The sequence below is a fragment of the Chiloscyllium plagiosum genome, chromosome 16, assembly GCF_004010195.1.
Source record: "Chiloscyllium plagiosum isolate BGI_BamShark_2017 chromosome 16, ASM401019v2, whole genome shotgun sequence".
Classification (NCBI taxonomy): domain Eukaryota; kingdom Metazoa; phylum Chordata; class Chondrichthyes; order Orectolobiformes; family Hemiscylliidae; genus Chiloscyllium; species Chiloscyllium plagiosum.
This window is the reverse complement of record NC_057725.1, coordinates 55,310,559-55,334,833: the sequence shown is the minus strand read 5'-3', so window position 1 is coordinate 55,334,833 and position 24,275 is coordinate 55,310,559. Positions and strand designations below refer to the sequence as shown.

General features: G+C 40.8%; 1 protein-coding gene across 1 annotated transcript in view; it reads left to right on the top strand.

Annotated features, from left to right (window-relative positions):
• Positions 1-24,275, top strand: part of mrpl23 (mitochondrial ribosomal protein L23) — a 76,540-nt gene that overhangs the window by 46,009 nt on the left and 6,256 nt on the right. The window contains exon 5 of the mRNA XM_043706423.1: positions 23,790-23,906. Within this exon, the coding sequence (XP_043562358.1) occupies positions 23,790-23,906 (117 nt within the window). The remainder of the gene's footprint in view (positions 1-23,789; positions 23,907-24,275) is intronic.

Here is a 24,275-nt window from a genome sequence, read left to right as displayed (position 1 = left end):
TTTTGCCACAGCGACAGTGAAGGAACAATGATACATTTCCAAGTCGGGTTGGTGAGTAATTTGGAGGAGAAGTTGTAGATAGTGGTGTTCCCAAATATCTGCTCCCCTTGCCCTTTTGGATAGAAATGATTGTGAGTTTCAAAGATCCTGTCTAAAGAGCCTTGGTGAGTTTCTGCTGTGCATCTTGTACTGAGAATCAACAGCATAGGACCTGGAAGCTGGTGGATGTGGTGCCAATTAAGTGGGCTGTTTTGTCTTGAATGTTGTTGAGCTTTTTTAGTGTTATTGGAGCTGCATTCATCCAGGCAAGTGAGGAGAGTTCCTTCACTCTCCTAACTTGTGGATGGTGGATAGGCTTTGGGGCGCCAGGTGGTGAGTTACTCCCTGCAGTATTCCTTGCCTCTGACCTGCAAATGTAGCCAGAGTACGTAAATATATTTTATTATACTACTATGCTTCCCCCAGACTCCTTATACCCAGCAGGTCTTGACCTTTGGGATTGGACCCCCTTCATACATTGCCAGACTCAACCTGACTGAACCTCTCTGTGACCCAACCACTCTATTTCAGCACTGGACCCAACCATCAAACAAGGAATGTGTTACAGAATAAAGGATACAGAATAAAACTGAGGTATAAAGAGATTTCTTCTAAGAGTAGTGAAACCTTCTGCTCTAGGGAGTCATAGATGTTAGATCGCACTACTTAAAAGAGGAGGCTGATAAATTTTGAAATATTGATAAGTTAAGGGTTTAGAGGAACTGCCAAGAAAGAGGACTTGAGAATTGGGGCAAATTAGCCATCATCTTGTTGAATAGAGACAAAAAACCTGCAGCTGCTGGAATCCAAAATAGACAGGCAGGTGGCTTGAAGAACACAGCAAGCCAGGCAGCATCAGGAGCCAAAATGTTGACTTCTCCACCTCCTGATGCTGCCTGGCTTGCTGTGTTCTTCCAGCCTCCTGTCTGTCTACATCTTGTTGAATGGCAGGATAGGCTTGAGGGGCCAAATGGCCTATTCCTGCCCCTATTTCTTGTGATTTGTCGTCTTTGCATCCCAATGGTAACCCCTAGGGTGTTGATAGTGGGGGATTGACATAATTGAATATCAAGAGATGATGGTTAGATTCTCTCTAGTGGGAGATGGTTATCGCCTGGCATTTGTGTTTCAGAAATTTTACTTGCCACTTGTCAGTCCAAACTTTGATATTATCCAGGTCTTGCTGCATTTGAACATAGATTGATTCAGTATCTGAGGAGTCATTCACAGTGCTGATAGTTATACAATCATCAGCAAAGATCCTTACTTCTGACCTTATAATGGAGGGAAAGCCATTGATGAAGCAGTTGAAGATGATTAGGCCTAGGGTGCTACCCTGACCTATTCCTGCAGAAATGTTCTGGAGCTGAGATGATTAACCTCACAAAACTATGATTATCTTCCTTTGATCCAGGTTTGATTCCAATCAGCCAAGAGTTTTTTCCCCTGATTCCCAATGTTAGCTTTGTTAGAGCTCCTAGATGTTCCACTCGGTCAAATATGGTATTAGTATCAAGGGCAGCCACTCTCACCTCACGTGGAGTTAATGAAAACATGGCTGACAGTTACAGAATCAAATAAGTGAGGCAGGGACAGGAATGAACCATTTTATAGGGGTGGGGATAGATTATTTTTGTGATGAAAGGAGAATAGGGTGGGAAATTCAATTCTCAGACAAGGGGTTCCACCAATGTTGCCAACTGCCAAGTTGATCCTGAGATCTGGATTGGGGTAGAAATTTTGGCAAAGATGTGAGGTTTGTTGAACTGAAACAATGCTTTTGACCTTTGGCAGTGTTTATCTTGAGGAAAGGATGGCTCATCCGGTGTGGATCTTAGACACATAGTCTGACAACAAAACCTGGTGTCTCTGACTATACAAAATGGGAGAGAGTCATCCACACAAACCTTAAAGGCAATTAATTTCTTCAAGTATATTAACAATCTTTCTTCCCAATGACAATCCCACAATTAAAGAAGCGCCAAAGACAGAGACCCCCAGCACTTCAAATCTTCAAGGTCCATCTTTAGATTATTTCCACTTAAAAAGTTTTATGCTCCAACTAACATCCTGATGGATAGCTAGGGCTACCTATATACATGTTGGTGGAATACAGATATTAGTCTGTGATGCTGACACAGCGAAAGCAGAGGCAGACACTGAGACAACGAACTTGATATCCTTTGGCTTATGGCTATTGGGAAATGTACTGGTTATATTAGAATGTCATAAGTGGGTATGATGTAGGTATGCCTGGAGGAACAGAAAATGGTAGAAACCAAATTTGGAGAGCCTTATTTATATGAACACGAGATCAAAGGAAGATGGTGGTAGTTTTTGGAGGTCAATGACCTCAGCTCCAGGACATCACTGCAGGAGTTGGTGCTGGTCACGCAAGTTCACCTGAGATACTCCTGCAGAGATGACCTGGAGCTGAGGTCACTGTCCTCTTTTTAAAAACTGCCACCATCTTCCTTTGATCTCGGTATAACTTTAACTCGTGGAGACTATTCCCCTGATTCCTGATGACCTCTGACTTGATTTCAAGGGCAGTCATTCTCACTTTTGCTCTTGTGTTCAACTCTTGTCTCTTTTTTTTTGATCAAAGCTGTAATAAGTTTAGGAGCTGGGAATGAGCTAGGCATGACCTAAACTGAACTTCATTGAGTAGGTCATTGTTGAGGAAGTGCCATTTGATAGTACTGTTGACAGTACCTTCCCTTACAACACTGATGATTGAGAGTAGAATGATCGGGCAATAACTGACCTGGTTGGAATTGTCTTGCTCCTTGTGGACAAGACATACTTGGGCAATTTTACATACTGCCTGGTAGATGCTATTATTACAACAGTACAGGAAAGTGTGGCTAGTTTTGGAACAAGTCTTCTGTACTATTGCTGGATTTTTTTTAAGTGACCACAGCCCTTGCTGTATCCAGTGCCTCCAATTGTTTCTTGAAATCATGTGGAGTGAATTAAACTGACTGAAGACTAGTATCTGTGATGCTGGGGACCTCCAGAGGAGGCAGAGATGGATCATCCACTCAGCACTTCTGGCTGAAGATGAATATAAATACTTCAGCTTTGTCTTTTGTACTGACATACTGAGCTCAGGAACCTACTCCTCCGGTGAGTTGATTAATTGTCCACCACTATTTATGACTTGATGCGGCAGGACTACAGGGCTTAGATCTGATCCGTTGGTTATGGAATCACTTAGCTCTATCTATACCTTGCTGCTGAGGCTGCTTGATATGCAAGCACAGGGGGTCCCCTGGGAACGCTCATACTTAAAAGTGCGATCCCATACAGGGTTGTAATTTTAAATATGCGACACACGAACATCTCCAATTTATGTACGGTTGCTTAATATTGGCCTGCATTGTGTTCCAACTTGTGTTAAAATCAATTCAGGAATGGAACCTGTTCGCAACCTGGGGATTGCCTGTAGTAATTTGCAGCATTTTTAGCTTGAAAAAGAATTTTGATGGGGGAGATGCCTCTTCATTGTAGTTACATTCTCTCCATCTTTTCTGCTCTTTCCACATGTCTGTCACACAATCATTGTTGTAACTGTAAGTTGGTAATCTGCTCCCAAATTTGTGCGTCCCTTTTGAAATCAGCTGTGTGAAAAGATACAAAAGAAACCAGAAGTGTCATTGCTTTTTATTTCCCCCTTTCCCCACTGCAACCCTCCCTCCTTCCTGTGGGTAAGCAGATAGCCTCTGCCCAGCATCATCCTATGGTTTTGTTGCTTGAGAGCAGGCACTCCATTATGGGTAGAGTGAAGGGTATGATCTGTGGGACAGCCTGTTACATGCTGCCCTGCCCTTTTGAGTCATTTGGAATAAACACTGGAATAGTCAACCCACAATGATCAGTTTATTTTTTTAGATTGTATTTATTACTAGGGAAACGCACTGGTCAAGTGTTTCCACTTTGGGCACAATGAGCGATCGGGGTATGAGTTATGCCTATTTCAAAGAATGGCTTTTTTGCTCATGTTTCCAATGGCATTCAATGTGTAATCTCCGATGAACCAGTACAACTTGGCAGCATTTTAAAATGCATTATTTGCCAAAATACATTATGCTTTAAGAAATATTCCTTGATGTATATGGCTCAGCAGTCGCCTCGTGCAGTTTTATTAATATGACTGAAAGCAAGTATCAGAAATAATTAGAACTTTTAAGTAGAGCGTCAAACATCATTCCCTTTAAGTTGAATGGGTACACAGCTGTGCAATAGTCCAGAATTATCCACATTGGACAAGAGAGAGTCTTTTAAGATGTCAATGTATGGCAACCTTAAAGGGACCATGTGCAGTGAAGGGAAATTTGAGGGAATTATCTTTGAATAACGCAATTTCAAACACAAAGTTACTTTAAAAGCTATGCAGAACCACATGTAAGTTATATTGGTGTATAAGTTGCTAATTTGGTAAATTGAAAATAAAACTAATCACTTTGAAAGCATGCCAATATGTGTTTTGGAATATATTTTTTAAAAAATCTCTTAAATTTATAAAGCTGCTCAAAGGCCTGTAAATTGGCACCATTTGTGGAAACTGACGGTGATAGTTGATTAGGTCTGAGGGTGTGGCAGTCTGGTTTCCGCTGTGATTTTGTTTTAGAAAACGTATCAAGAAACTCAATTTATGGATAACATAATTTACTGTTGACAGCCATCCATTTTTGATTTACTAAATTTACTCGTGAGGCCAAATGGAGACCCCTGCCAACTCTCACCCCCAAATTCTTTCAGCTAGCACTGCTTTTTAGTGATACCGTGCAGGCTGGACTGTGTCCAACACAGCGGTCTTATCTTGCACTGGTCTTTCCAGCATGTACACTCTGCTCAGGCAGCAGAGACTGCACTGACTGGGCCACAATCACCGAAGGAGGACGGCCACATCCCAAAGGGTATCCTCTATGGAGACCTACTGGGCATCCCCAACTGCGCTACAAGGACGTCTGCATGAGGGACATAAAGGCACTTGATATCGTTACGGAGTCCTGGTAAAGGCTTGTTGGTGACCACACGAGATGGAGAAGCTCCCTGAACCTACGCCTCAAATCGGGGAAAAGAAGCTGATGAGCGCTGCAGCAGACAAACGGGCACAAATGAAGGAGTGCAGCAGTTCTAGCAGATCAACAACCACATACAGATGTGACCTTTGCAACTGAGACTGTCACTCCAGCATTGGTCTCTTTAGTCACAAGCGATGTTGCTTCAGGGAAGCAGAAATCTTGAATGACGAGGATGTAATCCATGGTCAGCCATGACTGAAAGGGACCCCACCCACTGCAGACTAACCCTGAATATGTCTGAGCATGTGGAAATGGCGCTACTCTGGTGTGTCTCAGCCTGACCAGCTGATGGGACATCAGGATACCAACATAGAACAATATAGGAGCTTTCAGTACCTATGCTGGATATATTTGGTCTTGAAAGGAAGCGTGAAGCACCAAGATAAGCCCTTACAGTAGTGTTATTTAAAGAGCCAGTCATTCTGATTGCAGGCAAGTAACCTTTTTGGAATTTTTCATTTCTAAAAGTGCTGGAGCTATTTGCATTTTTTTTTTTTGGAGGTGTTTTGCCGCATTTGGCAACGACTGTTGCCACTTCTACACAGGGAGTGGATAACCTGTCCTCAGAAAGGCAGTTGTGGGACACCAATGTGAGTACCATTGGTTCTGCAGTATGGCAGGCAGGTGGAGCAGTGGCTATGGAGTGGGTCAGCTCTGCATAGCACCCTCTGACAAGTTGGAGTGGATTTCTTCCTGCTCCAGGACAATGATAGAAGACTCAAGTAGGCCAGCCATTGCACAAATTGTCCCAAAACACATGCTCATTAGCTTTATCTTGTATGCCATCATCTTGGTGCTTCTCAGTGTCTCGTAGAGCAGTTCTTGTCTGAGGCCTCAAACCATCTGCTAAGCTGACCCTGGCTTGCTTGCAGCCTGTTTGTAATAGCTGGCTCATTGGATGCTGATCCTAATTTTATGTTAATCTCCAAGGTGTCTGCTGGTAGTTCTTTATTGGAAGCTTGCTTCATCTTTTGTGCTGCTGCAGATATGCAGAATGAAGATTTGTGTTGGAAAAGCATCAGAAGGGTAGGCTGTGCTCAGGAAAGAAGGATGATGTACACACGGAAGCATAACACCATCTGCAGCTTCTGGTCAAAAATGTGGTGCTGGAAAAGTTCAGCAGGTCAGGCAGCATCCAAGGAACAGGAAAATTGGTGTTTCAGGAAAAAACCCTTCATCATGCCCTATCATTGTCAGGAGCTGAACAATGAGGAGGGCATATTAACTTCAGTGTTTTCAGTAGCACAACATCTCACGGATTCTTCTCATTTCCAGTGCTGCTATGCAGTAATCCACCTCCAGTAGGGTCATGAGATACAGGCATTCTGTTTCACCATAGCCCTGCTACGCTCCCTTCCACTGCGTCACTTAGTCCTGCAAGAGGGAGGGCACAATGTGCGTAATTGTGGACCATTATGTTTAGTTGATGTACTAGCCATAACCAAATTGCTGGCTGGATGTGGAAGTTGTAAGGGGTCGTTGTTAGGCTGGCAGCTCTCGTTGATATGACAATGAGGTGGAGTATCTAGCTTGTGGGCCTGAGTGTCAAGAGCTGCTGGGTGAGTGGTGATGGCGGGTGGGCTTTGGGGATGGGGATGTTATGCATTGAGTATTGTAGCGGCCAGCACCATAGTGGACAAGTGAAATTGCATTTTCTGAACTTGACGATCTCTGAGTGATCATGAGATCACTAACAACACTGGTACCAAGCTCAGGGAGTCCACGTTGCTGGCCACAGTCCCCACTTTCCATTCAGGGCTATCTATCAAAGTCTCCTAGCCCCTTGCAGAACCAGAATGTCTCTGGTTCCATCTCGCCTCCGCTGCGAATTATTCCAGCACCCCGTCTGTAAGTTTGCATTCTTCCATGTTCCCTGTACAGTTTCCATTGTAGCAATCATTTTTTTCTCCACCTTGCCTTCAAAAGGCAATATGACTCTATGAGAAAGCAGACGACGTGCCCATTTATTGCAAGGCTGCTCGGGCCTACTGTTGTTTGCAGAGCTCACTGGCATTGTTGAGAGGAGGAGAGAAATGCTTGGGCTGCAGACAATGATGCTGAAATCATGCAATCACATTGAGTAGACTAAGTTTGTGCCTTACCCATCGAGATCTGAATGGGCAGGGACACAGTGCAAATTGTGGGTCATGTGCCTCGAAATTGTGGTGAATAAATTCCATGCCCTTGCTGTCCAGAACAGACTGTACAGGTGAATTGAATGACTGCAGATGAAGGTTAGCAGTGATGGGATGAGGGGTGGCCATTAGTTGGCTACTTAAGAATCTTCGTAAGCCTAGAGGCAGGAAAGCTGGTCCTGGTTGTCTCTAGCTTTTGCCTTAATTGGGTCTTAGTCAGGTAGACTACTGGATCTGTATTCCACGCTATCTTGCCCAATTGAAACTCAATCCTAGCTTGCTCCTAAGTAGCATTAAATTCTACCTCACATTTCTGACTTCTAAATCAACGAAACTCAAAACGCAAAGCTAACACTAAAAAGGGTGCAATGTTCAACTAGCTTCTGCGATGTCATGCTGGCTGCACCTTACTTACAGGAACTGTGTCTGATTGTCATTTCAACCGATTTGAAATCAGATTCTTTCTATTCTGGGCTCCCAACATAACTGCACTAGTTTTACATCCCAGTGCTCAATTGAAAATTATTCTTCCTCACAAGAGCCAAATTATTTTTCAGCACTCGAAAAGCGGGAATAGGTGAACCTTTTTAGATTGGCTTGAGGGCCCCGGTATAATAACCTGTTTTTCCCTTTCAGATGTTGACAGACTGGCTCCGCAATTCCAGAATTTTCTGTTTTTATTTTAGATTTCCAGCGTTTGTAGAGTTTTTTTTCTTAAAAGGTCAGTTTTCACCAATTTTGCAAGACAGTCGAGCTTTACCCTTTGCCAGGAAAGTAATGTAAAGAAGAAAAATAGAGTGATGGTAAATTACTCCAATGAAAGATCCTGTGAGTCTTTCCTCAGGAGACATATCAAGTCTGAATGTGCAAGGTTAGACCGACAGGTCCATCCTGTATTTAAAACTCCCAGCAGGTTTTGGAGTTATGTGACTTAATGCCAACTAATGACTATCCTCCACCAAGATTCCAAAAGGGCTGAATCATCTTGAGTCTCAAGTGTTGTGCTTTATGCCTTCAGAACAAGCATAGACTGTTTTTTTTAAAAGCTCTTCTATGAGTAACTTCTACCTCTTGGACATTAATTAAATGTGGTTGATTTCTCTGCTATCCTCTGATGCGATAAAACTAAAATAGCCCATTGCTGTAAGGATGCACGACTCACTGGACAAATAACATTCAATGGCTTTGTTGTTGGTGCGTCCGAGTCAGTTAATTTGTGTAAATATGGTATCATCATTGGTAAAGCTGGGTAGTCACTGTATAGCCTTAATTAATCATACATCTGCAGTTCTCACACCCACCCCAGTCCCATCCAGAAATGATTAACTGTACAACTGATTATTTGCAACAACACTTTCGTCATTTTTCCCATACCGGGAAATAAAATCAGGAATCTTACATCAAGCTGTTTCTCACAAGGCACTCATCTGAGACTGTGCATCCTCCGTTGACAAATTGTCATTAATGTCCTATCCATACCTTTGATGTGCTGTTGTGTTAATATTTAGGACTGTTTCCAGACTGCAACACAAACATGTCTCATTGACTTGACCCAACTGATCACACCAGATGAGATTCATGTCCTCAAATGACTCTGCTGCGGTTTTCTCAGCCGTTAATTTTGAAATGTGGAGAACAATGTGATGCTTTCACAGTGATTGTATCTAGATCAGTTTGTGATACAACACTAAAGAGCTGTGTAAGGGTTCTGTAATCAGGACACAAACCTGTTCAATCACACCTCATTAATATTATGTGCAGTTGTTGTTTTGTGAGAAGGCACGATTTAAATCGTAGCCACAATTCACATTTATATTGCTTGAGTATTAAGAAGGAGGGATGGAAGAGCGTCGACCAAACTAAATCTCATTTACAGAGAACAAGCGCACTCTCAGTTGGAAATTAACTCATTGTGTGCTGTCTGCAGCAGACAGCAAGATCCACCTTTACAAACTGTTTCTTTCTTGCTTCAACAAACCCTATTGCATTCCCACATAAGCATTCATTGTCTTCCCAAATGGTGCCTATTGTGGATCAGGCTGCGTCTTCCGTTCCTACCATAAACACTGGGTAATTACAAATTACTTTGTCCCTCTGGCAATTTTCTGAGGCTGAACTAAACAATGTTCACCGGTTTTGCAAGACAGTAGAGCATTGCCAAAGAAATAATGTAAATAAAAACGTAGAATGATGACCAGTTGTGCTGAATTTATTGGGGTTGTCCTGTAGTTTTCCAGCTTGCCTAACGCTCCCTTTTCTATCTCGCAGTATTTCTCATCCATAAGTGAGTGGATCATCCACAAATAGTTTCCACTCCGGTAGTCATTGACTATCTCATGCATTGCTGATATTGTTCCAGAGCAATGGAAATGTCAAATAGCATACACAAGCACTTGGATCTCCTGAATAGCAATCAGAATGGAGTTTAAAAAAAAAACTGCTGCTTTCATCACTCCCCAACAACAACCCTTTCCATTGAGGGTAGTAAAGACCTTTTTCCTTGACAAGTTGTGGTGAAATTTCTCCAATAGTTACCATCAAAGCCTTTTTGATCTTTATGTCGTCATTGTCTACAGGAATAGTGCCAGAGGACAGGAGGATAGCAAATGTTGTCCCTTTGTTCAAGAAGGGGAGTAGAGACAACTCTGGTAATTATACACCAGTGAGCCTTACTTCGGTTGCGGGTAAAGTGTTGGAAAAGGTTATAAGAGATAGGATTTATAATCATCTAAAAGGGAATAATTTGATTAGGGATAGTAAACACGGTTTTGTGAAGGGTAGTTCGTGCCTCAGAAACTTTATTGAGTTCTTTGAGAAGATGACCAAACAGGTGGATGAGGGTAAAGTGGTTGTTGTGGTGTGTATGGATTTCAGTAAGGTGTTTGATAAGGTTCTCTACGGTACGCTATTGCAGTAAATACGGAGGCATGGGATTGAGGGTGATTTAGCAGTTTGGATCAGAAGTTGGCTAGCTGAAAGAAGACAGAGGGTGGTGGCTGATGGGGAATGTTCATCTTGGGAGTTCAGTTACTAGTGGTGTACTGCAAGGATTTGTTTTGGGTCCACTGTCATTTGTCATTTTTATAAACGACCTGGATGAGGGCGTAGAAGGGTGGGTTAGTAAATTTGCTGGACTTGTGGATCGTGTTGAAGGATATTGCAAGTTACAGAGGGACATAGATAAGCTGCAGAGCTGGGCTAAGAGGTGGTAAGTGGAGTATAATGTGGAAAAGTGAGAGGTGATTCACTTTGGAAGGAGTAACAGGAATACAGAGTACTGGGCTAATGGTAAGATTCTTGGTAGTGTAAATGAGCAGAGAGATCTTTGTGTCCATGTACATAGATCCCTGAAAGTTTGCCACCCAGGTTGATAGGATTGTGAAGAAGGTGTATGGTGTGTTGGCTTTTATTGGTAGAGTAATTGAGCTTCAGAGCCATGAGATCACCTTGGAACTGTACAAAACTCTGCGGCCGCATTTGGAGTAATGCGTACAGTTCTGGTCACTTTGCAAAGGGTGCAGAGGAGATTTACGAGGATAAGGTTTGGAGGGAGGGTTTTATGAGGAAAGGCTGAGGGACTTGAGGCCATTTTGTTAGAGAGAAGAAGTTTGAGAGGTGACTTAATTGAGACATGTAAGATGTTTAGATAGGGTGGACAGTAAGAGCCTTTTTCCTCGGATGGTGATGGCTAGTATGAGGGGATATAACTTTAAATTGAGAGGTGATAGATATTGGAGAGATGTCAGAGATAATTTCTTGACTCAGATTAGTAGGGGCATGGAACGCCCTGCCTGATGGGCTTTTGCCCAAAGCATCAATTCTGCTTCTCAGATGCTGCCTGACCTGCTGTGCTTTTTGACTCTAATCCCCAGCATCTGCGGTCCTCATTTTTGCTTGCCTGCAACAGTAGTTGACTCGCCAAATTAAGGGCCTTTAAATGGTCATTGGATAAACATATGGATGAAAATGGAATAGTGTAGGTTAAATGGGCTTCAGATTGGTTTCACAGGTTGGCGCAACATCGAGGGCTGAAGGGCACGTACTGTGCTGTTATGTTCTATAGGATAGGAAGATTTCTTCAAAGCTTTTTTTGCAATCCTTTTTAATGTATGCATACCCTTAGCTTTTCAGAATTTCTTCCTGCTACCATGCTGCTAATCCAGTCTGCGGGAGTTGTCATTTTTGTTGTTGCTCTCTTATAGCCCCCTTTTTTCCCTCTTAGAGTGGACTTAAGGACAGCTGGAACTCTCTTCAGCAAATGCTGAGTTGGTCTCTCACTCATCCATTTTGAGATGATACTTACTAGGAAGGCCTTCAAGACCTGTAAAAACATCTTTGATAATGTTTGAGGATCTGCTTAGTCTTCAATGGGTCATGGTCTATGAAAGTCTGTTCTGGCATTTGTGGAGTTACCAATCCAAGCTTTGTGATGACTGGGTTTTGTTTAACGTCTGCTCTATCTGGAACTGCACATTTTCATTCTTCCCACTGCACTGGACTCCCAGTTTCATTTGTCCTCTTGGGATAAGCATCATTCCATCATATATTCTCAACCATCAAGGGCTTAATTTTTGGGTTATCAATTTGAGCTGCTTTGCACAGATCTGTGAAGCTCGTGTTGTTGCATGATGCTCTGACACTTCAGATTCACTGCCTTCCTGCAGTTGCCATGCTCATAGTCACAAATCATTTCTCATCTGACAATGCCAGCATGTTGTCTGACATCTCTTCAGCTTCTCTCCCTACTGTTTTAAAGCATCCATATGGGCTTGTTTTGCTTCTCCCTAGCTAAGCACTGGTGTGTAAAATGATTCAGCTTCTGACAATTTGAGCACAGCTTTCCCTATGCTGAACATGCATTGTTCTCTTTTATGTGGTGTCATCCGCAATATTTACATCTTGTACTTTGGCCTTGATCTTTCTGCTGGTCCTCTGCAAACATTTCTTCCCTTTCTTGGTTATTTTATTTTTTGGTCTGGACTGCATCTCAGCATAATGCAAATCCTTGTCTAATATACTCTAGCTGAAGATTGATAACTTCTGAGGTTCTACACATCTGACAGTTTTCCTGAGAGTAGGTTTCTTCTCTCCTAGCAGACATGCTGTCTCAGTAGATCCCTTATGTCAAGTCTCTGAACTCATATGACTCTGCTAGATGTGTTAGCGTTGCCAGAAACTGATCAGTAGTCTCCTTCTCCCCTTGAGCTCTGATGTAGAACATATATCATTAACATGTAATGTTAATGGAGTGTTTAAAATGCATCTTTAAGGCCTTGGAAATTTGTCCAGTCTGTTCTTTTTTATCCTTAGCACAATCCAAATTACAATGTAGCTTCCAGCACTATTAACAAACTTTATATTTTTGTTTGTTTAATTCTGTAGCTGAAATATAATTTTACCCTTGAGACTGAAAGCAATTCCAATTCTATCTCATATTGCCTTTCATTTCCACAGCATCAGAGACTGCAAAAGTCACAGCCGTTCTGACTCACTCAGTACTTCAAAGTTTCAGATTGCAATTCTAATTCTTCCTTGTGTTTCTTACAGTAACTCGGTCTAGTGAAGCTGTGAAAAGCCACAATTTCAGCTCCAATCTAAAGAGAAAGCAACTTAATGAAGCTTAACTTGACGATGAAAAGTCAGATCTGTAACATGTACAGATGCATTCCTTCAAACACAGTGTTGTGTTGAGCAAGTGCTGCATTGTCAGAGGTGCCATCTTTCAAATAAAATGTCAAACTGAGTCCCCAGTAGGCCTCCTCTCATTGAGTCATAGAGATGTACAGTATAGAAATAGACCCTTCGGCCCAACTCATCCATGCTGACCAGATATTCTAAATTAATCTAGTCCCATTTACCAGCATTTGGCCCATATCCCTCTAAAACTTTTCTATTCATATACTCATCCAGATGTCTTTTAAGTGTTGTCATTGTACCAGCCTTCCCCACTTCTGGTAGCTTGTTTCATAATGCACTTTCCCCCTCACCTTAAACTTATGCCCACTACTTTTCGACTCCCCTACCCTGGGGAAAAGACGTTGGCTATTTACCCTATCAATGCCCCTCATGATTTTATGAATCTCTATGAGGGCACTGCTTAGTCTCTGATGCTCCAGGGAAAACGGCTCCAGCGTATTCAGCCTCTCCCTATAGTATCCCTATCTTTGGGCCAGGAGGCCTGGTTTCAAGTCCCACCTGCTATAGAGATATATCACAACATATTTGAACGAGTTGATTAAAATATCTGGAACCAAGTATTAGAGATTTCTTAAAAAAAAAACCATGCTTTTAATTGATAAGGAAAAATTATAACATAAGTAAATGGTGTGAAGAGGTGTACAGTGCATATTTAACGTCAGATTGCTGCTGGTTATATTAAATCCAAAGGAGCTTCTTGTTCCTGGTGCAATAACTCTCTCAAATCAAAATTTAACATGCTTCAGGTAGACTGATTAAAACTGGTAGAACAGGCTACATCATACAAAACATCATACAAACTGATTTTATGTTTTATCTCTAATAAAAGCAATACTTGCTGTTTTAAACCTAATTCTTCATGCCTGTGCGTTCCTCATGGAACAACGTGGCTTCTACCTCTGTAATGATATCATTTAGTCTAATGTGAGGTACATTGCGTATTTGTTGTCTTTGCTTGTCTCCCTGTGCAACTTTTAACCCATGCTCAGCAAAATATGTCATACAAGTTTCTAAAACTTAGCATTTGATGATGCTTCTCCTTTTGATGAATCCAAAGTTAATGCATCCTCGGAAAGTAACTTTCAACGTAAGCAGCTTTGCATATGACTGAAGTGAATATTGTATGACAGGCGTATGTAATTCCCTTGAGTAACCATCTTTCACAAGCACCGCCTGGAAGGTTTCTTTCTGTTCAAGGGAAAGGCCGTTACTGTCCAGGCCAGTATCACTAATAATCCATAAGAAGGTGGTGACGAGCAATAAATCCATTTGATTTAGAATGCCACTTATGCTGGTGACATTTCCAGATCCATCTGAACAATAAATCTTCATCCTGTCTGCAGTTGGTCTCACATTTTCCAATCATAAACCTCCCGTCCAGCAGTGTTCCACTGTCAACATCTTTCCTTATACCATTGGTTAGAAATTTCTGCACTTTAAAATATTTTATATAATAGAGGTCTGTTTTACCTGAGGCTGTACTAGGTTCCAGTCGGATACAGAACCATTTCTCTTTTTCTTCCTGTCATCTTCCTCCAGCCACTCCATCTGTAACACCTTATCGGATAAAATCCGTTCCTTTAAATTCAAAGCCTGTTAATCCAAATAGTTTAATAATTCAATATCATTGCGACTAGCTTTGCCTTAGTTCTTTTTATATTCCTTCTTTGAGGTAATTGACTAAATCATTACTTGACATGAACTGATGTGTGTTACAATCTATTAAAACAGTTACAGGCTTCAAAGCAGTCAGAAGTAATTTGCAAAGAAAATATTGCATTTATATAACACCTATACAGCCAATTAAGTCAATTGTTTGAAACATTGTTTCCAGTTTTGGAGTATTTAACTCTAAAACCTGCCTTGAACCACTGACCGATTTTAATTCTTGTTTCCTGTGATTTCAAAATTGAAGTTCTTTCTGGGGAAAGAAATTTAGAATCTTGGGAGATTGCTGAGCTAGTAAAATGTGCCTTGGATTGGATTTTGAAAAAAAAGGTCCTTTCATCAGATGATTTGGATATTTATTGCCCATCAAGGATTGCCCTGTAGACAGTGATATTGAGCTATTGGAGCCCATGTAGTTTAGGGTACCCATTGAGCTGTTAGGAAAGGAGTACCAGTTTAAAGCTTCGTTGAAATTAATAGAAGTTTTACTTCACTGTCTGAAACCGAGAAATGTCTGACTATTTGTGTTGACATTAGATGAATATCTCCACGGGTCTGACATAGAATTGTTATTCTGTAGGAGACCAGAGGATATGGCATTAAATTATAGTGGCCATTAATAAGGTGAAGGAGCCTCCATATGAACAGGCAATGTCCTGTATTTTAAACTGAATTACAGCATCGTAAATGAGGTGGTTATGTACTCCACATAGTTATGTTATAAGCTTGCTTTGGTTAACCGCTGCAATCAGAGAAAGAATTGAATATGATTAATGAAGCTGAAGTCCTTAACTATTTGATTCTTTTTAAGTGCTTTACTCAATCTATCCAACCATCCTTCCACATTCTCTTCCTCTAGTATGTATTCACTACCTTCAAATGTGTACAATTTATATGCTACTTTTTAAAAAAGAGAATGAATGGCACTCACTGGTTTATTCTTACCTGGAGCTATAGATTGACAAATACATGACATCTTTTTTGTTCACTTATTGCATTCTCTTCTGTTACCTTGTTTTGCTTCTCTTTTAAATCTGTCTAACACACATCTATGCTGTTTCAGCTGAAACTCTGTTTTAGTGAATTAAACGTTATCCAAGTTTAACTTCCATGTGAGCAAGCATTCTATAGGCTAGCACCATACAGCTGCATATGGCAGCTATATCTGTTTCGAACTGTCTCCCAGAATGTACCTTGATTCTGAACTTAGACAAAGGTTCTGTATGTGCTTTGGATGAAAATTTACATATTCTGCAGATGGTCTAATTGGAGAGAAACTTCAAAGTTCTTTCTACGACTGGATCTGTTTTTTAATTGATTGTAGGTGTCATGTTTGAGTTAAAAGATTGTGAACCTAAGTTACATTCCAGGGGCTTGAGCACTAAGGAAGTGTTACACTGCTGGATGTACCATCGTTCAGATAAGATGTAAAACCACGTTTCTGTCCTCTCTCTGTCTCCCAGGTGAATATAAAAGATCACACAGCTCTAATTGAAGATGCGCAGGAAAGTTATTTTAGTGTCCTGACCAATATCCCTCAAGTAACAGCACAGAAGATAATTATTTGGCTATTATCTTAATCATACATCGCAACACTGACCACAGCTTGTTGACTGTGAAATGTTTAGGAACATCCTGAGTCATACTAGGCATTATTTAAATGCAAGTTGTTCCTGTTTTAATTACTCTTTGCTAGCAGTATGAAAGAAAACTGTGGAAATTGTTGTGCTGAAGAGTTCATTGTGCCTGAACAAAGTAAACACTGATTCAGAATTACTTGCTCCTTAGTTATCTTAACTGTACTGCTTCCCTGCTGATACATAACATTGAGCTAACCTGATGTGCTGTCTAATAGAAAAAGGAAAGGAAGTGATTCATAATACTGCTGGGATCAAATATAAACTGAAAATACTCAGCAGGTCGGGCAGCATCTGTGGAGTGAGGAACAAAGTTAACTTTTCAGGCCAGTGATCTTTAATCACAATGACCAAACTTTCTGTTACTGATGAGAGAGTTTCTAATGTCTACTTAAATCATAAGGGCAAAATTAGTCAGATGCCCCAAGAGTCTGATGTACTTAAATAAAAATCAAAATAATATCATTTTGGTATAAATCCTTTTTAAGCGTGGAATTTCATTTTGCAGAAAAAACACCTAAAGAACTGTGGATGTTCGAAATCAGTAAAACAAACAGAAGTTGCTGGATAAACTTAGCAGCTCTGGCAGCTAAGAGAAAGCAGAGTTAATGTTTCAGGTCCAGTGACCCTTCTCATCATTGTTCACTACATTTGCAACAGGCTGGTTGTGGTTTTCCTTTTTATTTCCTGGTTCACTCTTCATTGGCACATTGGATGTGGTTACTCTCGCTAGTTGAACTCGCTAGTTGGCAACACTTGCAGTTTTCCAATCTGTTATAACAGGGCAAGGGGTATATCAAACAATTAAACTGTGTGTGTTTTGTTATCTACGGTACAACGGAACTACATTGTTTGGATTGCATTAAGCACGGTGTCTATGCTGTCTGATAAACTATAATCTTCGGTCTAAGCTTTTCATGAATTAAAGAATCCGTTGGTGTCGGGATCACTCCATTTTTCTTTCAATGCAACATAACAAGATGCTTTAGGGCTGAGGGATACTAGCTCAGGACTTAACTGTTCAGTATGTTTAGTTCCTGGTTGGACAATTGAGAGGTTTGTTACAATGAGATGTTCTTATCTACATAGAAAATGGATTCAAGCAAATGGTCTTCCCAAATATTCAACATGTGTATATCATGGTGCTGAGTTGGGCATTATCAAGAAAAGCCCCAGATAAAACCCTGCATTCAGTTGAACTAGCTGACTTTCATGAGTTGACTTCAAGAATGTAATGGAGAAAGTGAGGACTGCAGATGCTGGAGATCAGAGCTGAAAATGTGTTGCTGGAAAAGCGCAGCAGGTCAGGCAGCATCCAGGGAACAGGAGAATCGACGTTTCGGTCATAAGCCTGAAGAGGGGCTTATGCCCGAAACGTCGATTCTCCTGTTCCCTGGATGCTGCCTGACCTGCTGTGCTTTTCCAGCAACACATTTTCAGTTCAAGAACATAATGGTTGATCTCAGTGGCCATGGGTTAAGAACAAAGAAAAGCAAACCAGAGTTGCCACTTCTATCTCTGTCAGAACCTATACTTCTACAGCCAATGAGTTAGGACTAGACTGATATGAAAGTTTCTATGACACTAGTCTGTAGAACAGTTAGGGATGTTTTAGCCAGTTACCACATTAATGTTGATGGGACCATGCTTTGTGCAAATTGACTGCTGTTCATTTTTGCATCACCAGCACTATACTTCAAAAGGACTTTATTGATTATAATGCCTTTTGGTAAATTCTGTGGTTAGGAAAGACTTTTTCTTTAGTTGAGGAGTGTGGGCGTTGGACTTCAAGAGAAACACAAATCAAGATACTGATTCAGTTGGAGATTTGAGATGAATTCTTGTGGGAGAAGGAACAATACGGACACTGATAAATCAAAAACTGCAAAAAACTGAAACAAGTGAGCTTGATGTAGGACTTTAGATTTATAAAATGAGTAATTCACTGGCTTTCACTTCACAAATGAGTATTTACTAAAGCAATTGCATTACTAGACACGTTTCTAACTGTGTTTATGTTTATGGAATTTTTCATTAATTTGCCAAACATTTTGAATCATGTTCTTCATTTAATCATAAATAATGAGGTGTGAAAGTTTGTGGTGAGTACGTAGAAATCCTGAGGACTACGGGAATAATGACAACCTAACATGTTTATGAAGAAACTGGGGAAATTAAATTTGACACTGTTTGCACAACTCATACAAATTTACTCTATTAAAATTAATAAAGTGAAATTGGATTGGGTAAAGCTGGCATTTCACACAATCAGCATGGCTTTCTCAACTGATGTTTGTTTAAAATGACCCTCTGTCTTTCGATTGGTAAACAGATCACAGTGGATCAACCTGTTAACCCATGGCCATGGAACGTCACAAAGGCCAAAAAGAAATGCAACTTTCAGAATCCCTGTCCTGCAATTCATTTGCTTTGTACCGTAGCTACCCTTCCTTGGCGCAGCCAATTCATTTGTTTTCACATCTTTAAGAAACTCACTCGCACCCCCATCTTCTGTGTTATGTTAATGGATTTTGTAAGTGGAAAGTTCATTTAGAAGAGCTTTATAATGAAAATGTTGAGTTTGCCAAACACCATGTAACTATTTTCCTTTCTTCACATTGATTTGGATGAATGAGGAATGTGCTTGGAGTACAAATGTTTGTAATGCCAAAACATAAATGGATGGGTTTATTCATGAAACAAATAATTACATTTGATATTTCTGCCCTGATATTTTACAAGAAATACACTTTATATGGAAAGATGTGGTCTTCACTTTTTATGCAAACGTTTTGAAGATCATGACTTAGATATGTCATTAAGATGAACTGTGCTCACTGTTGAAAACAGTTACTTTAATTCAGGTTCTGTGGTAGAAGTAATTCCAAGAACTGGTTGTAAACTGAGTTTAGAAAAGAATAATGTGTAAATCTGCTGAACTGGCCAACTTGTTCCTTTTTAAGATGTGCTATTCCTGTGGACAAAGTTCATGATCTGTGTTTGTTGGCCTTGAGACTACATTCTAATGTCCTGATGTCTAATGCATATGAGCCAAATGGTTTAAAATGTAACGCTACATTCAATTCCAAACCGTGAAGTAATCTGTTGTACTATTGGTTATTGTGCAGGGACTATGAAGTAATATGGCTGAGATCACCTCCGTCTAGTATTGTGCAACGTTTCCAGTAAACAGTTACTTGATAAGACTTCACACTGATGATTAAGGCCATTCCTCAATTCTCTACTATGATGCAATGGGAAACTCCTCAATGCTGCCTGTTGGTTTCTGCAAAGGAAAACGTGCGTGCATTTTAACAATTGATCGTGATTTTTCCTATTGAGACCAAGTCTTGACTCTGAATGAAAGAAAAAGACTTGCATTTACATTGCACCTAAGGGTGTTCCAATCTGCTAGCAAACCTGGCATCTAATTTGTTCATGGTAAGATCCAACACTTTTTATGTATTTTTCTTGGTGGTCTTGATAGAAAAGAATATTAAGTATTCCTCACCGCCTTGAGATGCTTAAAGTGTATAGACAACTGAACCAATCCCCAGCCAAATGTGCATTGGTTAGAAATCGGAAGAACAATCTTAAACAACCGCTATTTGTGATTAATTTGAAGATATTGGATCTGTAGGCGATTCACCATCGTGTTCGTGAACAGGTTTCAGTGATTTCTGTATATTACTTTTGGGATTTATCTACGTAGGCCACATCAGTCTACGTAGGCCCACATTTGTGGGCGGTACGGTGGCACAGTGGTTAGCACTGCTGCCTCACAGCGCCAGAGACCCGAGTTCAATTCCCGCCTCAGGCGACTGACTGTGTGGAGTTTGCACGTTCTCCCCGTGTCTGCGTGGGTTTCCTCCGGGTGCTCCGGTTTCCTAATCTAATCTAATCTAATCTAATCTAATCTAATCTAATCTAATCTAATCTAATCTAATCTAATCTAATCTAATCTAATCTAATCAGTCTCTTGCTTGAACCTGGTGAGAAATGCTCGTGTTAGTAGGCTGGTGAAGAAGTTTGTGAATCTGCAACAGCAGCTTCTACTAATGTCAATTCAGCGATTAGAGAGTTGAAGGAGAGTGATAGTGGTATCGTGCAGGAGAACTTGGACAGAATATGTCTCAGGTTTGCTTAGAGAGCCCTCTGTGCTTTTGCAACTGAAATCCTTGGAGCTGATTCACCAAGGAATCTTTGGAGTGAAGTTGGTATGTTTATTTTTTTTTACTGTCTGTCTGCATGCGAGGGCTGTGGTCAGTGCATGACCTTCAGTCACTTTAGTTCTTCTTATGGTCAATTCTTAACATGTATTCTCATTCAGTTCATTTATTCATGTGAGGAGGACCAGCAGATTCATTAATTGAGAGAAGTGAAATGTTTCCACTAGATTGAGGGGCTTTATTTTCAATCAGGCTGGGAACCCACTGCTTGGATGATTTCCAGGCCGTGACCTTGTCCCATGTCTCCACCGCTTATATGATGCAATCGTCAAGTATTAATACTGGAGTTGAGCCAGAAAGGAGTTCAGTGGCCAATTAGTTGCACCAAGTTGCGAGCAGGTTGGAGAGGCCTATTGGAGCAATTGGTAAATATTTTTCCAAAGTCAAATAACATGCACCTGACTTTTGGGGCTTGGTGTGCCATATTTGTCCTATGAAGGGACCTTATCAAATTCAAGAACAAAGTCAGGTTTTCTGAGCCGTGAGTGTACCATTCATGTCCCAGTGAAATGCCAGCAAGAAGACAACCGAGCCCCAAGAAACTGCAGAAACAGCCATTTCCATTGCTCCCTTGGGCTCCAGCTGGAGTTATGCTTAGAGAATGGTGCTGCCCCTAAGGAATTTCAGTACCATCACATAAAGCACACTACCTTCATCAGTTAATAAAGGTTCATCAGTGTACCTCTGAATGTTTGGCAGAAAAACACGATGCAATGCTACACAATTTACTGTGCAAGACTTATTTCAACAAACATGTCAATGTCACAATACATCACACTATGCCACAGCAAACATTATAATGCTGTAACACACAACATGGTAGACCACAGTAAGTTGTAATACCAAACATCCAGACACACAATGTACCATACCACATCACGTGATACTATGCACTTCGTTCCCTTGATACTCGAGAACTGCTCTGTATTCTTATAGACATAAAAGTTTGGAACTTTTAATCTAATAATAATCCTTTCTATTTAATCCTAAACATTATCTAATTCAGTAAGAGTTTCTATTTATACATACATTCAACATATTTCTGTGAAAACTCAAATTTTGTTGAAGCATGTCAAGTTGGAATCATTTGGACAATTTGCACGGAAACCAAATCAGGGAGAAAACCAATATTTAAACCGCCCAAGAGGAGAATGCTGATTGGTTGGCAAATGGACTCTGGTAAAAGCTGTTGCCATGGAGAATGTAATAGTTAATGAAGATTGACAGTTTGCTCCAGGTTTTGTTTAAATTTTAAACCAAGCAATTTGACTGGTCAGAGAATTGCCCTCAAAATGACCCAGCAAATGGCTTTTTTGTTGACTTGAATTCTAATGAATTGTTCTAATGTGTACAAAGTGAAAAGCTTTGATAAAATCTCTCTCATTTTCCAGCCATACTCAAGTTTTCAGCCATACCAAAAGATTATATTTTCAGTTTCTTAAGGAAAATCGGTCTGTGGATATGTCATATGGGAACCAGGAAATCATTTAGTGGATGCTACACTGTTTAAGTTTTGGCAGCCAGTTTTGAGCAGCGAATTTACTCCATTTCATAAATGTCTACTAAATGTTCAAAGTTTCAGCCTCAAGGCTGTAGTGCTTTACTTTCCTCCATCACTTTCCCTATATAAAGTAGATCCTGGTTGGCACGGTGGTTCAGTGGTTAGCACTGCCACCTCGCAGCACCAGGGACCCAACTTCAATTGCACCCACGGGTTGTCTGTGGGAGGAAACCGGAGCACCCGGAGGAAACCTGCACAGACACGGGGAGGTCAGATTTGCAGGTTAGGTGGATTGCCCGTGCTAAATTGCCCATAGTGTTCAGGGATGTGTAGGTTAGGTGGATTAGTCATGGGAAATGCAGGGTTCCAAGGGTGGGGTGAGTCTGGTGGGATGCTGTTCGGAGTGTCGTGTGGACTTGATGGGCTGAATGGCCTGCTTCCACACTGTACGAATTCTGTGATTCTAATATCCAAATGGAAGTCCCTCTTCCCTGCTAACATGTTTTTCACTTCATACCCATGCACGCAGCTGTGAGGATTATGTTTTGCTGTTTTGGAATGCTGGTTTCTGGAAGAGTGAGTCTTACTGGAGAGCACTCTCGGTAACCTACTTTTCTCATCACACCATAAGGAGCTGAAAGCAGGCCACTATGCTTTGTTTTATTTCCTTTGCCGAATGCAGTTACATAATTGTTTTCTTTAATTCATCCAGCTGGTGAAAGACCTATTGGCTTTCTGGGGCGCAAATAGCAGTCAGCTCGAGTAACTCATTGATTCTTAAGAAACACTACACCGATTGTGCCAGGAAACACTGAGTTAATTTGCAGGCTACAGAAGAAATACTATTACTTTTCAACTGAAAATGTTACTATACGTGATGTCACGGATTTTCCAGTTAGTAAAATGAACCGTGATCCTTGAAATTAACGCAAGAGGGCTTTCCCACATTAAAACTACTAAACATTCTTCATGAATGCCTTGTACTGTAGTTTTCCAAGGCTTTACTTAGAAACAAGTCCAACACATAATTGTGTTTCTGCAAACACATGATGTTGACTTCTGTCCCAGAGCAGTATAAAGAATGTATCTGTTAGTGTTTAAGATTTTTTTTTACATGCGGTTACATTTTTAAAGGTACCACAAATATTTATGGAATAATAATTTTTTTCAAAGAAGTCCAATACAGCTCATTTGAAAACTTGTGCATTGGCTCTGATTAAAATTTCCATTTTGATTGGCAGGCATTTGTCCTGTGTTTGTTTTTGTCCTCAACATAGATGGACAAGGATGGGATTAGACCAGTTTATAATAGCTGTAATAGTGAAAAGGTGAAGGCTCTGGAGTTCATTTTCATTTTTACCCCAAACAGTGATCAGCCTTTCAATTTACAAATCCACACAATTTTTCATTTAATTGTGTAAATGGAGCCCAGTTTAAGTAGGAATTGAACAAAGATTGACTGGCATTGAAAGTGATAATTCACCCATTTCCCAAGAGCTTGATTACGTCATGGTCAGTGCTCTGTCAGTTGATCTTAGATGGACTTGGTATCAAAGATCTTTATGATAGGATATTTTGCAATGTGCACCCCGTTCCAAAACAAATTGGGTCAGAGCCCTCAATTAGACAGACTTGCCGAGGCAGAAAACTGCTATCAATGTACTACAATTCCAAGAAAGTAGGTGAAGGTTTATTTCCTTCTGCCCACAATGAAAAGCTCTGCTTTAAGAAAATTGAAATAGTAATAATTTTGAGAAACTGAATTCAAATTTTGCTCTAAACTTTTATTTCAGTGTAAACAAAGGAATAATAGTATTCCACCTGACATTCCAAGGACAAAGCATGATGTAGAGCATGAGTGGCAAGATCAGCATCTATATCCCATCCTAACTGCCCTCAGGAAAGTGATGGTGAGCATGGTTACTCAATCTGGTCTCTATGTGGTGACATGTCTGACTTTTAACTGCCTGTTAAGTGGCCAAGCAGGCTGCTTCAATCCAAACCAAAGGAATATCCATGGGCACCCGCATGGGCCCCAGCTATGCCTGCCTCTTCATCGGATATGTGGAACAGTCCATTTTCCGCAGCTACACTGGCACCACCCCCCCACCTTGTCCTCCGCTACTTCGATGACTGTATTGGCGCTACCTCGTGCTCCCATGAGGAGGTTGAACAGTTCATCCACTTTACTAACACCTTCCACCCCGACCTCATATTTACCTGCATCATCTCAGACTCCTCCCTCCCCTTCCTAGACCTCTCCATTTCTATCTCGGGCG